Here is a 13,403-nt window from a genome sequence, read left to right as displayed (position 1 = left end):
CTTGCAGAGGACGGATTCAGAGGCTGGCAGGATAGACTTTTTTGATGTCAGACCCCCAACCTAAATATGATGGGGCCTCTTACAGGAAGGTAACTCCCCCTCTATCTTCAGCCTGAAAAAGCCTGACTGACCGTAGGCTATGGGAGGAGGTGGGCAGGGTAGGACTCTCACCATCCTCAACTGCGTGAGCAGGATGGCAGGCCAGTCAGTGTGCTCATCTGCTTTCCCAGCCACCGGTACATACACACTGGAGAGAAAGGGAAAAAAGCCCCAGAGTCCCATCGTGTGAGATCCACAGTGATCCGTGTTCAAATCAGTGATGGCCTCAGCCACCCCCAGGTCTTGAGGGACAAGAGCTGCTCCGGGGTCCTGTCAGCAGAGGGCTCTGGCGTCATTCCTGGTCTGCCCCCTCTGGATGGAGTCCAGTGCTGTGCCCAGGCTGGGATTACCTGCCCTCACCTCCCGCCTCCCTTCTGTCACCTCTGCCCCGCCGCCCCAACCTCGGAGCCAGGACGGTCTTGCGGGGGACTCTGCTCACCTTTGCATCTTTGTTTTGCAGTGATCAGGGCCAAAGCGGTCAGTAAGAAGGAGGTGGACTCTGGCAACGACATCTACGGCAACCCCATCAAGCGGATTCAGTATGAGATCAAGCAGATAAAGGTAACGGTGGCCGTCCTGGGGTTGCTGTGTCCGGCAGAGCCGTGGGAGGTTTGGGAGCACAGCAGGGTGTCCTGCTGTCTCAGTGCACCTCTAGGTCCCTAGAACTGGCCCAGCCACGTGTGGGGCGGACGGTGAGGAGCAGGGGCGTCAAGCTGCAGGTGGATCTGATTCTCCTTAATCTGTAAATGCCAGAAAACTTGTGTGTACATGGTATGTTCCCATCGGCTCAGTTCTTCCAGAAATGTGTTATCTTCATTCTGATGGCTATAAATCAGTGGCAGAGCTTCAGTGTTAAGTCACCAACTTCACAGCTTCTGTGGAACATTCCATGAGTGCCTCTCTGCCTCTTCCATGGTGGGTGGGTTCATAGGCAGTGGGAACTTGGCCATTGTTTCTGGGAGCCCACAACCAACGGGGCAAATGACCTAATTCCCCAAAAGTGTGAGTGGGCTCCGGTCTTGCCTGGTTAGCTTTACTTTCAAGAGGAGTGAGGATTTGGAGAGAGGCCGGCTCCTATGGAGAGGTGTGCTGGGACATTACCTAAGAGAGGGGAGTTAGGGAAGAAATGGACTTGGCAGCCCAGCCGGTGATGGAGAAGATGCTTTGCCAGGCCGGATAGGACCAGAGGCATTGAGAGCTGTAGACCCAGTGGGAGGTGACTGGTATTTGTCAGTTTTTCTGAATGTGGGCTGTGTTCAAGGTCATATGGCAAGGAGCCCGTATTTGGGAGGGAGGGAGGGAAGACACGGGGGAGGTTGGGAGGACAGAACCAGTGCTAATGGAAGGTTATTACTGACAGTAACTAATGGAAAAGACTGTGATACTGGAAAGATTGAAGGCAAAAGGAGAAATTGGTAGCGGAGGACAAGATGGTTAGATGGCATCACCAACTTAATGGACGTGAATTTGAGCAAACTTGGGGAGATAGTAAAGGACAGCAGAGCCTGGCTTGCTGTAGTCCATGGGGTCGCAAAGAGTCAGACATGACTGAACAACAACAAAACTTGTTCTGTAAGAGGGAAGAAGATTCTAGGCTGTAGCTGGAGAGACAGCTCTGTGACCTGGTTAGTCATTGTGGCCGTCCATATTGTTACAAAAATAGAAAATACATGTTACCAGAAGGTCAGCGAAATGCTTAATCATTATGTCTGTGTCATTTAAAGGGGTGCCCCGGTCTCTCAGTGCCAACGTCTCTATTTTTTTTTTTTTTTTTTCCAACGTCTCTATTTATGAAGCAGTTAAGACAGTATCTCTGCTCTAATGACCCACTGTGGGGTTATGAAAAGGAAGGTGTTGACACCGAGGCAGCACTTTCAGCCCTTTGGTGACAGACGTCATTCATAACCTTCCTTGGCATGGGTTGGGGTATAGCTCTTGCAGAGCTGGTTCATTGTGACATTGGGATGACCCTGTTCCATTTGGGTTTGCTTCTTGAGGCTCTCCTCCCCAAAAACCAAACAATACCATTAACCTGGGTTTAACCATGCAGCAAGAGTCCTGACGCAGTTCGTGTGGAATTGTGGAGCCTCAGTTGTGTGTGTTCCACGGTGCTGTGTGGCCACCTGTTATGTGTTGGTCCTGGCACGTGTGCCCTCCCCTTTCACCAGGCTGCGAGTGAGCTGTACCCCTAAAACCGGAGTGGAGGGCAGTTCTCAGCCCACGCTCACGTCCCCGCCTGTCATTGGCCCTGGGGGAGCAGCAGGAACCCCTGGCTGGGGCTTTCTCACTTCCTGCCCAGATGCTGGAACAATGCACCCCTTCTCCTGAGAAACAGGTCTGTTCCCAAGGGGCTCTAAGGAAATCGCAAGTTGAACTCCTCTTGCCCAGAGTTACATCCTAATTAAGAGGTGCCTCTCTGCTCTGGAATCAAGTAGCCAGTACTTGATCAGAATTCCTGGAAAGAGACAAAAGTGGCTGTCCTCCGTGGTGGGTCTGAATCACCTGGAGGTATCCAAGCCCCTTCCCGGAGATTCTGTGATGACCTCACACATGTTTGGGAAGGCAGGTGTGTCTGAGGCGGGTCCTTCTGGATGACCAGGTCATCCCCAGCCTGGAGACAACTGCCACCCTAGGCAGTGAATCACAGTGACTCCGGAGAGCCCTGTGCGTTAGGAATACTTGTCTTCCAGCCTGTCTGACTGCTGTGTCCCCATCCCCTTTCCGTGCTGGCAGTACCCCGGGTGCAGGTTGGGGCACGTGTTCAGGGAGGCATCCGGATTCCTGGCTGTGCCGCCCACGTTCACTTACGTTCCTCATCCTCCTTTTTCCAGATGTTCAAGGGACCTGACCAGGACATAGAGTTTATCTACACAGCCCCCTCCTCTGCCGTGTGTGGGGTCTCGCTGGACATTGGAGGAAAGAAGGAGTATCTCATTGCAGGTGTGTATGCGGATATGGGTGTGGGCTGCTCTTCGAGGGCGTCCAGGGGAGCAGAGGCGGGGTGGCTGGAGGTGAACTAGAGCCTTGACGACACGCATGATGCACACAGTGCTACTCAGAAGTCGCGAGGATTCCCTGCTTTTTCCCATCAGAGGACTGATGAATTTTCAACCGTCCTCCACATTCCCCTTGTTAGAATAGTGAAACCAATGTGACTTAAGAGAAAGAATAGAGTAAACCAGTGTTCATAGGAAATCTGAGGTCAGGTGGACACAGATGAGAGGCTGGAGGTGCTCAAGGCTGGGCAAGAGGTGAAAGGCAGAGTTGAAACCTCATTTTGTTATTTTTTTAAGTAGCTTTTTATTTATCTGGCCGTGCCTGGTCTTAGTTGCAACCATGCAGGATCTTCGACCTTCGTTGCAGCACACGAGATCTTTAGTTGCGGCATAGGGACTCCTCGCTGCGGCATGTGGGGGCTAGTTCCCTGACCAGGGATCGAACCCAGGCCCCCCCTGCATTGGGAGCTTGGAGCCTTAGTCACTGAACCGCCGGAGAAGTCCCAAAACCTTGCTTTAAATCTCTTAATATTACTGTGTGTGCTACTCGCCCATTCCTTTGTTCATCGTATCCCTCTTTCATTTATTGTGATAAAACATACATAGCTTATGGAGAAGGCAATGGCACCCCACTCCAGTACTCTTGCCTGGAAAATCCCATGGATGGAGGAGCCTGGTGGGCTGCAGTCTATGGGGTCGCTAGAGTCGGACACGACTGAGCAACTTCACTTTCACTTTTTCACTTTCATGCATTGGAGAAGGAAATGGCAACCCACTCCAGTGTTCTTGCCTGGAGAATCCCAGGAACGGGGGAGCCTGGTGGGCTGAAGTCTGTAGGGTCGCACAGAGTCGGACACGACTGAAGTGACTCAGCAGCAGCAGCAGCAGACATAACATGAAGTTTACCATGTTAGCCAGTTGCGGGTGCCCAGTTCAGCAGCACGAAGCTCATTCACAGTGTTGCACAAGCATCACCAGCCTGCGTCTGCAGAACGCTTTCACTTTCCCAAACAAACCCTGTGCGCGTTAACCTCCCCTTCCCACAGCCCCCTGGCAAAGTTCTGCTTTCCGTCCCTGTGAAATCTGACTCCTCTGGGGACATCATAAAAGCGGAGTGGAGCACCCTTTGTCCCTCTGTGATGGGCTTATTTCACTAAGCGCAGTGTCCTCAAGGGTCCGCCGTGTTGCAGCGAGTGTCAGAATTTCCTCCTTTTTTCAGGCTGAATAATATTCCATTGTATGGATAGACCACAATTTTATCATTGCGTTTCTTTTAAAGTTTTATTCTTTTAGTCTTACATAAAATGACTTCTCTTTTTTTTTCTTATTCTTATTACTACACTTTATTTCTTAGAACAGTTAAAGATTTACAGAAAACTTGAGCAGGTTAGTACAGTATAGCCAGCGCCTTCAGGTCTTCCTACAGCTTCCTCTGTTACTAACATCTTAACATTAGTATGGTACCTTTATTACTATGCATGGACCAGAATTGATACAGAAATCCCTTTACATCTTTCCTTTGCCGCCTCTGCCTGCCCCACTAGCTTGCACCCCCAGGGGCCAGAACAGAGCTTCTCAAAATCAGTACTATTGATATTTGAGATCAGATCATTTTTTGCTGGCAGGCTTGTCTTATGCATGGAGAATATTTAGCTGCATCTGTGACTTCTTGGAGTAGGAAATGGCAACCTACTCCAGTATTCTTGCCTAGAAAATCCCATGGACAGAGGAACCTGGTGGTCTTACAGTCCATGGGGTCGCAGAGTCAGACATGACTGAGCACGTGTGCACACGTGGCTTCTACCCACTGATTGCTGCAACATCCTCCCCCGAGTCGTGGGGTCTTCCACATCACCAAATGTTCCCTGTCAGGGGAGCAGAATCATTCCCAGTTGAGACCCACGGGTCTAACCAAACCTCCACTGATGCCACAAATGCCCTATGTCCGAGCTGTTCAGTGTGCTACTGAGCACTTGAGAGCTGTGGCTGGTGCAACTGAAGAGCTAGGGCTTTAATTTTATTTATTGCAATTGATGTAAGTGTGAAGGTGGGGCCTTCCCTGGTGCTCCAGTGGCTAAGACTCTGAGCTCCCAATCAGGGTGCCTGGGTTCGATCCCTGGTCAGGAGCTGGATCCCACATGATACAGCTAAACATTGAAGATCCTGCGTCCTGTAACTAAGACCCAGCCCAGCCAAATAGCTAAACTAAACAAAAATAAATATTTAAAGAGATTATATTTAAGGAGATTTTTTTTTTCCTTCTCTTAAAGGGCCTTCTGAACTTCCTAAATGTCTTATTCTGAGCATCTGTTATTTAAACTGTATTAATTCAAGGGTCAGGGTGTATTTATTATTGAATGTATAATTCAAGGGTCAGAGTGCAACCATCACCATGGTCTAAAGGCAACCCTGTACCTTTTAGTTATTACCTTCCTAACTCCCATTCTCCCCCCATCCCCAGCTCTCAGCCACCACTAATCTCTAGATTTCTTTACTCTGGACTTTCTTATAAGTGGACTCATGTAATATATGGTCCTTTGTGTCTGGCTTCCTCAGCATAATGTTTTGGTGTTTTAAGTTTTTAATGTTTTACTCATTTGAACATGTATCAGAACTTCACTCCTTTTTATGGCCAAATAATAGTCCATTGGATGGGTGTACTACATTTTGTCTATCCATTCAGCATTTCACTGGGGCTGTTTCTACCTTTTATGTACTGAGTGATGCTGTTCTGAGCACATGTGTTCTAGTTTTTGCCTGGATATATGTTTTCATTTCCCTTGGGTAGATACCTAGGAGTAGAATTGCAGGACCTATGGAAACTCTTGTGTTTAACCATTTGAGGAACTTCTAAACTGTTTTCCAAAACGGCTGCACCATTTCACACTTGCAGTATCTTACTATTTTTACAATAGGAGAGATAATATTAAATAGAAGAGAACAGGGACAAAAATCACAATGCAGAGAGCTGACGATCTGACTCTGAGATCACAGTAGCCCAACCTCTGTGCTGTAGAGACCTCATTGCCCTAACAAATCAACAGCTTCTAGTTTTCTGAGTCCTTTTTTTTTTTTGGTCCTTTTAAAGGCTATTGTTTAGTTGCTAAGTCATGTCCGACTGTTTCGCAACCCCATGGACTGTAGCCCGCCAGGCTCCTCTGACCATGGATTTCCCAGGCAAGATTACTGGAGTGGGTTGCCATTTTCTTCTCCAGGGGATCTTCCTGACTCAGGGATTGAATCTGTGTCTTCTGCATTGGCATGTGAATTCTTTACTGCTGAGCCACCAGGCTATCAGTTCAGTCGCCCACTTGTGTCTGACTCTTTTCGACCCTATGGATTGTAGCATACCAGCCTTCCCTGTCCATCACCAACTCCCGGAGCTTACTCATATTCATGTCCATTGACTCGGTGATGCCATCCAACCATCTCATTCTCTGTTGTCCCCTTCTCCTCCTGCCTTCAGTCTTTCCCAGCCTCAGGGTCTTTTCAGATGAGTCAGTTCTTCACATCAGGTGGCCAAAGTATTGGAGTTTCAGCTTCAGCATCAGTCCTTCCAATGAATATTCAATAATCAATCCTAAAGGGCTGATTTCCTTTAGGACTGACTGGTTGGATCTCCTTGCAGTCCCTTGCAGTCCAAGGGACTCTCAAGAGTCTTCTCTAACACCACAATTCAAAAGCATCAATTCTTAATTCTTCGGCGCTCAGCTTTCTTTATAGTCCAACTCTCACATCCTTACATGACTACTGGAAACACCATAGCTTTGACTAGATGGACCTTTGTCAGGCAAGTAATGTTTCTGCTTTTTTATATGCTATCTAGGTTGGTCATAGCTTTTCTTCCAAGGAGCAAGTGATTTTGGCTGTGCTGCTGCTGCTGCTAAGTTGCTTCAGTTGTGTCCGACTCTGTGCGACCCCGTAGACGGCAGCCCATCAGGCTCCACCATCCCTGGGATTCTCCAGGCAAGAACACTGGAGTGGGTTGCCATTTCCTTCTCCAATGCATGAAAGAGAAAAATGAAAGTGAAGTCGCTCAGTCGTGTCCGACTCTTAGCGACCCCATGGACTGCAGCCTACCAGGCTCCTCCGTCCATGGGATTTTCCAGGCAAGAGTACTGGAGTGGGGTGCCATTGCCTTCTCTGGATTTTGGGTGTAACACTCTTTAAAATGAGAGCCTCAGCCATCCCTCTGGGTCTCCACACTACCCTCTAGGAGCTATGTGGCCAAACCGCAGAGCTGCAGAAGCCCTTATTCAGAAGGGAGAGCCCGCATCCTGTTGCTGGTGGCTCCTGGTGGGAAGGTAACTTTGGTCTGGGCCAGTGTCTGCCTTCAGACATGCACAGATGAATCTGTCTTAAAGGATTCTACATCAGGCCCTACCAGCTTCCTGTTAATAGAAATAGGAGTGCCCTTTTCCTGGCACTGATGTTCTTCAAATGCTTTTCATGGGGGTTCCATTTAATCCTCACTACCCTATCACGAGAAGGAAATGGCAACCCACTCCAGTGTTCTTGCCTGGAGAATCCCAGGGATTGGGGGAGCCTGGTGGGCTCCCGTCTATGGGGTCGCACAGAGTCGGACACGACTGAAGTGACTTAGCAGCAGCAGTAGCACCCTATCACGAACCCCATTTTATAAATGAGAAGTGGAGGATGGAGCCATGTGCTCAGGCCCCATGGTGTGTACCTGAACCCACTTTCACTTTCAGACCGATGATTAAACTTTGGTTGATGTCATGTTGGTAGCTTGAAATTGGCCAGGGTAGGCGTATTGATAACACAGAATTCAAATGCTACACAGTTAATGCCAGGAGAGCTACTGGTTAGGCGTTTCTCAACACATCCCTGCTGGCGTCACACTGCCAGGGAGTGGTGCCATGGAGCTGCCAGAAATTAGACCCTGACTAGCCTAACCCTAGGCTTCCCTGGTGGCTCAGCTCGTAAAGAATCCAACTGCCATGGGGGAGACCTCAGTTCGATCCCTGAGTTGGGAAGATCCCCTGGAGAAGGGAAAGGCTACCTGCTCCAGTATTTTGGCCTGGAGAAGTCCATAGGGTTGCAAAGAGTCAGACACGACTGAGCAACTTTCACTTTCAGCATAACTCTTGGTGGCTCAGTGGTACAGAATCTCTTCCAATGCAATGTTAGATCCCTGGGTCAGGAAGATCCCCTGGAGAAGGGAATGGCAACCCACTCCAGTATTCTTGCCTGGAAAATCCCACAGACAGAGGAGCCTGTTGGGCTACAGTCCATGGGGCTGCAAAAGAGTTGGATACGACTGAGCAACCACACAACAACAACAGCCTGACTCCTGGGTCTATTACACTCTGCTTCTTCCATCACTGGTCCAGGTTTAGAAGTCTCGCTGCCCCAACACCTAACCCAGCGGTCCTCCGCTGCCACTGCTCCTTGGAATTCCACAGGGAGTTTGCAAAATTCCTGAGGCCCAGGCAGCTCCCCAGACCAATTCAAGCACCATCTCTGGGGGTGGCTTCCACCCCCAGAGCATTGGTAAAGCTCCCTAGGGGAGTCCAGTGTACAGCCAGGGCTGAGAACCTGCCCTGCTCTGGGTCAAAGGCAGACCTTTTGTTCTAGAGGTGCCAAAGAGCCAGTCTGCACACACTCAGGAGGGCTGAGCCCTAGCAGCCAAGGTCAGTCGCCCCCCTTGCACAGTGGCCTCTGGACATGATTTTCATCTGCTGGGGCCCTTCCCGGGCAGTCAGACATGCCTTTTGCCCAGAGATCCTGAGGAGTATGGCACTGCTCTTTTATTCCACGAGATGGGTGGTCCAGACCGCAGGGCCCTTTGGCTGGATTCCAGGGCAGGATGGGGAGAGGGCTTATGTCCAGCAGTCAGGAGCCCTGGCAAGGTCTCTCTGGAGTGTGGGGCTTGGGTCCCCTCCTGCCCTGCTTATCACTGGAGTGCGAGGAAACCACGGGGCTGCTAAGAAGGTGGATCCAGGACAGGCATGGAGGGTGGTGCGATGAGTGTTTTGCTGGTAGTTGCTTTTCTTTCTCTTGGGAGATGTGATAGGAACATCCGTTGTGCTCAGACCCTTTTCTGAAAGGGAGAGGCTTCATGTCCAAAGGGAACATGGTGAGTCAAAGGCAGAAAGCCCCATAATTTCAGTCACTCTCTGATAACATTTCTTTTCACTCACGTGTCAGCTCAGCTGTTCGTATCTGCCATCAAGGCTATTTAACATGTGATATGTACGTGACCTGTGAAACTGCTCCCACACCCAAGCCCTTTCAGTTGTTCCCAGGCTGAATGAGAAAACAGTTACACGAGTAACTGCCACACACATCTCAGAAACTTCAGAAAGCATCCAAATTGTAGCTTCACTTATGAGGAAAACTAAAAATGTTTGCAGATGCACTCAGTTGATAACTGTGTGCCTGTCAGCTTAGTGCGAGCCTGCTGTTTGCGACCCCGTGGACTGCAGTATGCCAGGCTTCTCTGCCCGTGGAATTTTCCAGGCAAGAGTACTGGAGCAGGTTGCCATTCCTTTCTCCGAGGGATTTTCCGACCCAGGGATCGAATCTGCATCTCCTGCGTCTCCTGCATTAGCGAGGGGATCCTTTACCCCTATGCCACCTGAGAAGCTATCGTCTTAAGCTACCATACATTTCACATAGGAAGCAAGCGACGTGGGGCACAGTTTAGTTTCCTGACTGGCCGTGGAGGGTAAGATTAATAAAAGGCCTTTCCACTGGCTGCTGACTCACCCCATTACAGAGGAACCTCTCTAAGCCGGCTTCATTCCCTGGCTCAGTGAGACGGCTCTGGATTCAATCTGGTGTTTACTTTCTGAAGCACAGAATCTAGATCTTATTTTCCTGGAGTCACAACGGGCTAACCAAGAATCACGGGGCACAAAAATCACTCAGCCGGCGCTGGCTGCGGCCCCACGAGTGACCACACAGCTTGGGGCAGCCCACCTCCTCCTGGGCTGATGACTCAGCCTCACATGTCGAGTTGGCACCACGAGACGCTTGTGTTCAGGAACTGTTAGAGATTCGGCCCTGTCATTTTCTTCTCCAGTCCTCATCTCCGGAAAGAAAAGTAAACATACAACCCTCAGTTACAAATTTTAATTAATTCCTGTTTTTCTGTGTCCAAGAAAGACTTTGCTTTTTTTCCAAGGCAGACAGATGCTCACGTACCAAATCAAGTCTTAATTATCTCTACTGAAAGGCATTGCTTCTTAACATTCTGAGATGCTACACCATTTACACGTGACATTTAAAGCTCATGGGAACTGGGAACTGGGGCCATTGAAAATACACAATTTCAGACTTCCCCGGTGGTCAAGAATCTGACTGGCAATGCAGTGGACATGGGTTCTATCCCTGGTCCGGTAAGCTCCCATATGCTGCAGAGCAACTAAGCCCATGTGCCACAACTACTAAGCCTTCTTGCTGCAACTTGTGAAGCCCGTGCTCTGCAACAGAAGAAAGTGCTGCAGTGAGAAGCCCGTGCACTCTCTGCAGCTAGAGAGTAGTCCCTGCTCGCTGCAACTAGAGAAAACCCGCACGCAGCAACAAAGACCCAGCACAGCCCAAAATAAATAAACATTTTTTAAAAAGAAAAAATCTGCATTTCATCTCCATGCCCTGCCTTTGCCCACTCTCTGTGGAAGCTTGAATCGGTGGTGAAAAGGTTTAAAAAGGAAGACAGCAAAAAAAAAAAGATATTGGAACACATTGTTAGAACAGATAACCACGTCATCATCAGTAAACTTTTACTGAGCCATTATTATGTCCAAGGAACTATGGATAAAAAAGGATTAAGACACAACCGTTACCCTTTGTGCTTATGACCTGATTAAAGAACATGATATGCAAGAGAGGCAAAGAACAATGTGACGTGGGAAACTGATGCCAGTCACGTGACGCAGGGGAAGTTGCTACGTAAGTTTGGAGGGAGGGACTGGAATGAGTACTCAGCCTGCCTCTAATGAATGACCAGGCTGGGCAAGGTCAATGCCAGAAGAAACCAAGATGTAGGAAAGAGTTACTTGCCATTGTCAATTTAGCTCCCTGTCTATTCTGTACTTCTTTAGAGAATGGCTGTGTGTGTGTGTTGGGTTGTCAAGTTGCGTTCAACTCTTTGCAACCCCACGGACACCAGGCCTCCCTGTCCCTCACCATCTCCTGGAGTGTGCCCAAGTTCGTGTTTGTTGAATTGGTGATGCCATACAACCATCTCATCCTCTGTCGCCTTCCTCTCCTTCTGCCTTCAGTTTTTCCCAACATCAGGGTCTTTTCCAGTGAGTCAGCTGTTCACATCAGGTGGCCAAAGTATTGAAGCATCAGCTTCAGCCTCAGGTCTAGAAAAAATTACAGCTGTTTTTGAAGCTTAAGGTCACCCAGATACATCTTTTTTTTAGTTATTAGGATCAGAATGAATGCAATCAAGGAGTCCTGCTTCTTGATCCTTTTCTTTACCTGAAATGTCAGACAAGTCCAAGAAAAAAATAGAAGGCTTGAAGGTTAGAGGCGTGGTTAAGACAGAAAGAAGAGCAGGAGAATTTGCACCTGGGCACTGCTGCCTGCCACCTGCCCAGCACAAAGGATGTCATCGGCGCTGCTTGCAGCCTCAGGCAAGCCCGTGTCTTTCCCCTGATGACAGGTTTCTGTTTCACTTCCTCCTGACGGGATGCAGTGGATAAGCTAGCTGCATCAGCACCTCCTTGAGCTATATTTCTGTTAGCGATTGTTGGTGGCCAGGGCTGTGCCTGAGATCATTAAGTTGGACGCGCTGCAGCTTTGTCAAGCCAAGATGCCCAGGGTGCAGCCCGGGGCTCCTGTCTGCCTCTCAGGGAGGCGCGTGTCACTCTCTGCCAGGCTCCGGTGTCATCACTGGCCGTCTGTGTCTCTTGACAAGGTACCATTGTAACAGGAAGGACAAGATTTTAGACAACCTCGCCAGCCCTCATGAGGTCCTGTCATTCACCAGAATACACTGGTCTGTCTTTTTCTTCTGCTCTGCTAATGCCTGGGCTGTCACCAGTGAGAACTCTTCACAAAGGGAGGAAGGGGGCTGAGTTAGGAGTCTAAGGTGCGAACGGTGTCTTATCAAGCGTCTCATCACGCTCAATACAGGGAATTTAGGGCAGATTGCTGATTTTATAAAATTCTGCTCTTATTGTTCATAATGGGACCACCCAGAATTACAAGTTCAACATCAAATGGAGGAAAGGCTTGTGAATAAATATTTGGGGGGAAAAAAAAAAACAGGAAACAATATAATCTACATACAACAGTGACGTTTTTCACTTGAATACATGTGCACAAAAGAATATTGGAAGGAAACGCATCAGAATGTTAGCTCTAGGTAATGAAAAGAGAGACGCTTTAAAAAGTTACTTTCTTAAGTTTTCTACATTGAGCTTGCATTCTTATACTCAGAATACATATTCCATGGTGTATGAGTCTTCTCAGGCTGCTATAACAAAAACCACAGACTGGAGGCCTTAAGCAGTAGAAATGTATTTTTTCACGATTTTGGAGGCTGGAAGTTCAAGATTAAGATGTTGACAGAGTTGGTTTCTTCTGAGACCACTCTCCATGGTTTGTAGGTGGCCAGTTTCTCCCTGTGTCCCCATGTGGTCATCCCTGTGTGTCTGTGTCCTAATCTCTTCCTCTTACAAGGGGACCTGGAGTCAGACTCATCCTAATGACCTCATTTTAATCAATTCTTTAAAGACCTTCTCTCCCAATAGAGTCACACATCCTAAGGTGCCAGGGGTCAGGGCTTTAACCTCAGAGTTTTGGAGGAGACACAAAATAGTCTACGCCTCAGGGTACTGTCAGAACTAACCCTCCCCATGCCTGAGCCTCATCCAGATGCAGGAAAAAGAGAACGCGTAATTTCGTTCTGAGCTTGGTGACCCCTGTCTCCTCAGGGAAGGCCGAGGGGAATGGCAATATGCATATCACCCTCTGTGACTTCATCGTGCCCTGGGACACCCTGAGTGCCACCCAGAAGAAGAGCCTGAACCACAGGTACCAGATGGGCTGTGAGTGCAAGGTAAGCCGCCACCACCTCCTCCAGCTGGACTGCTGGGCTTTGATGCCAGACTTTCCCAGGGCCTCTCAATCCACAGGGTCCTGACTCAGGACAGGGCTCTGGGGAGGTATGACACACCTCGCCCACAGGTGAGGGTGTCCGTCCAGGGACTTTTGGGAGGTAAGGGGAATCTGACCACATGGGCTGTAGCTTCTAGGAAGGGAGCCTTCTAGCAGGAGGAGTTTCGTGGGCAGAACATGGGCCTTAGGAGTATCTTTCTACAAACGTAC

At 49.1% G+C, this 13,403-nt stretch overlaps 1 protein-coding gene across 1 annotated transcript in view; it reads left to right on the top strand.

Moving 5' to 3' along the window:
* Positions 1-13,403, top strand: part of TIMP2 (TIMP metallopeptidase inhibitor 2) — a 51,784-nt gene that overhangs the window by 36,879 nt on the left and 1,502 nt on the right. The window contains exons 2-4 of the mRNA XM_025279622.3: positions 560-660; positions 2,931-3,039; positions 13,010-13,134. Of these exons, the coding sequence (XP_025135407.1) occupies positions 560-660; positions 2,931-3,039; positions 13,010-13,134 (335 nt within the window). The remainder of the gene's footprint in view (positions 1-559; positions 661-2,930; positions 3,040-13,009; positions 13,135-13,403) is intronic.

The sequence above is a fragment of the Bubalus bubalis genome, chromosome 3 (assembly GCF_019923935.1).
Source record: "Bubalus bubalis isolate 160015118507 breed Murrah chromosome 3, NDDB_SH_1, whole genome shotgun sequence".
Taxonomy (NCBI): domain Eukaryota; kingdom Metazoa; phylum Chordata; class Mammalia; order Artiodactyla; family Bovidae; genus Bubalus; species Bubalus bubalis.
The sequence above is the reverse complement of the archived record's forward strand: the minus strand, read 5'-3'. Positions and strand labels throughout refer to the sequence as shown.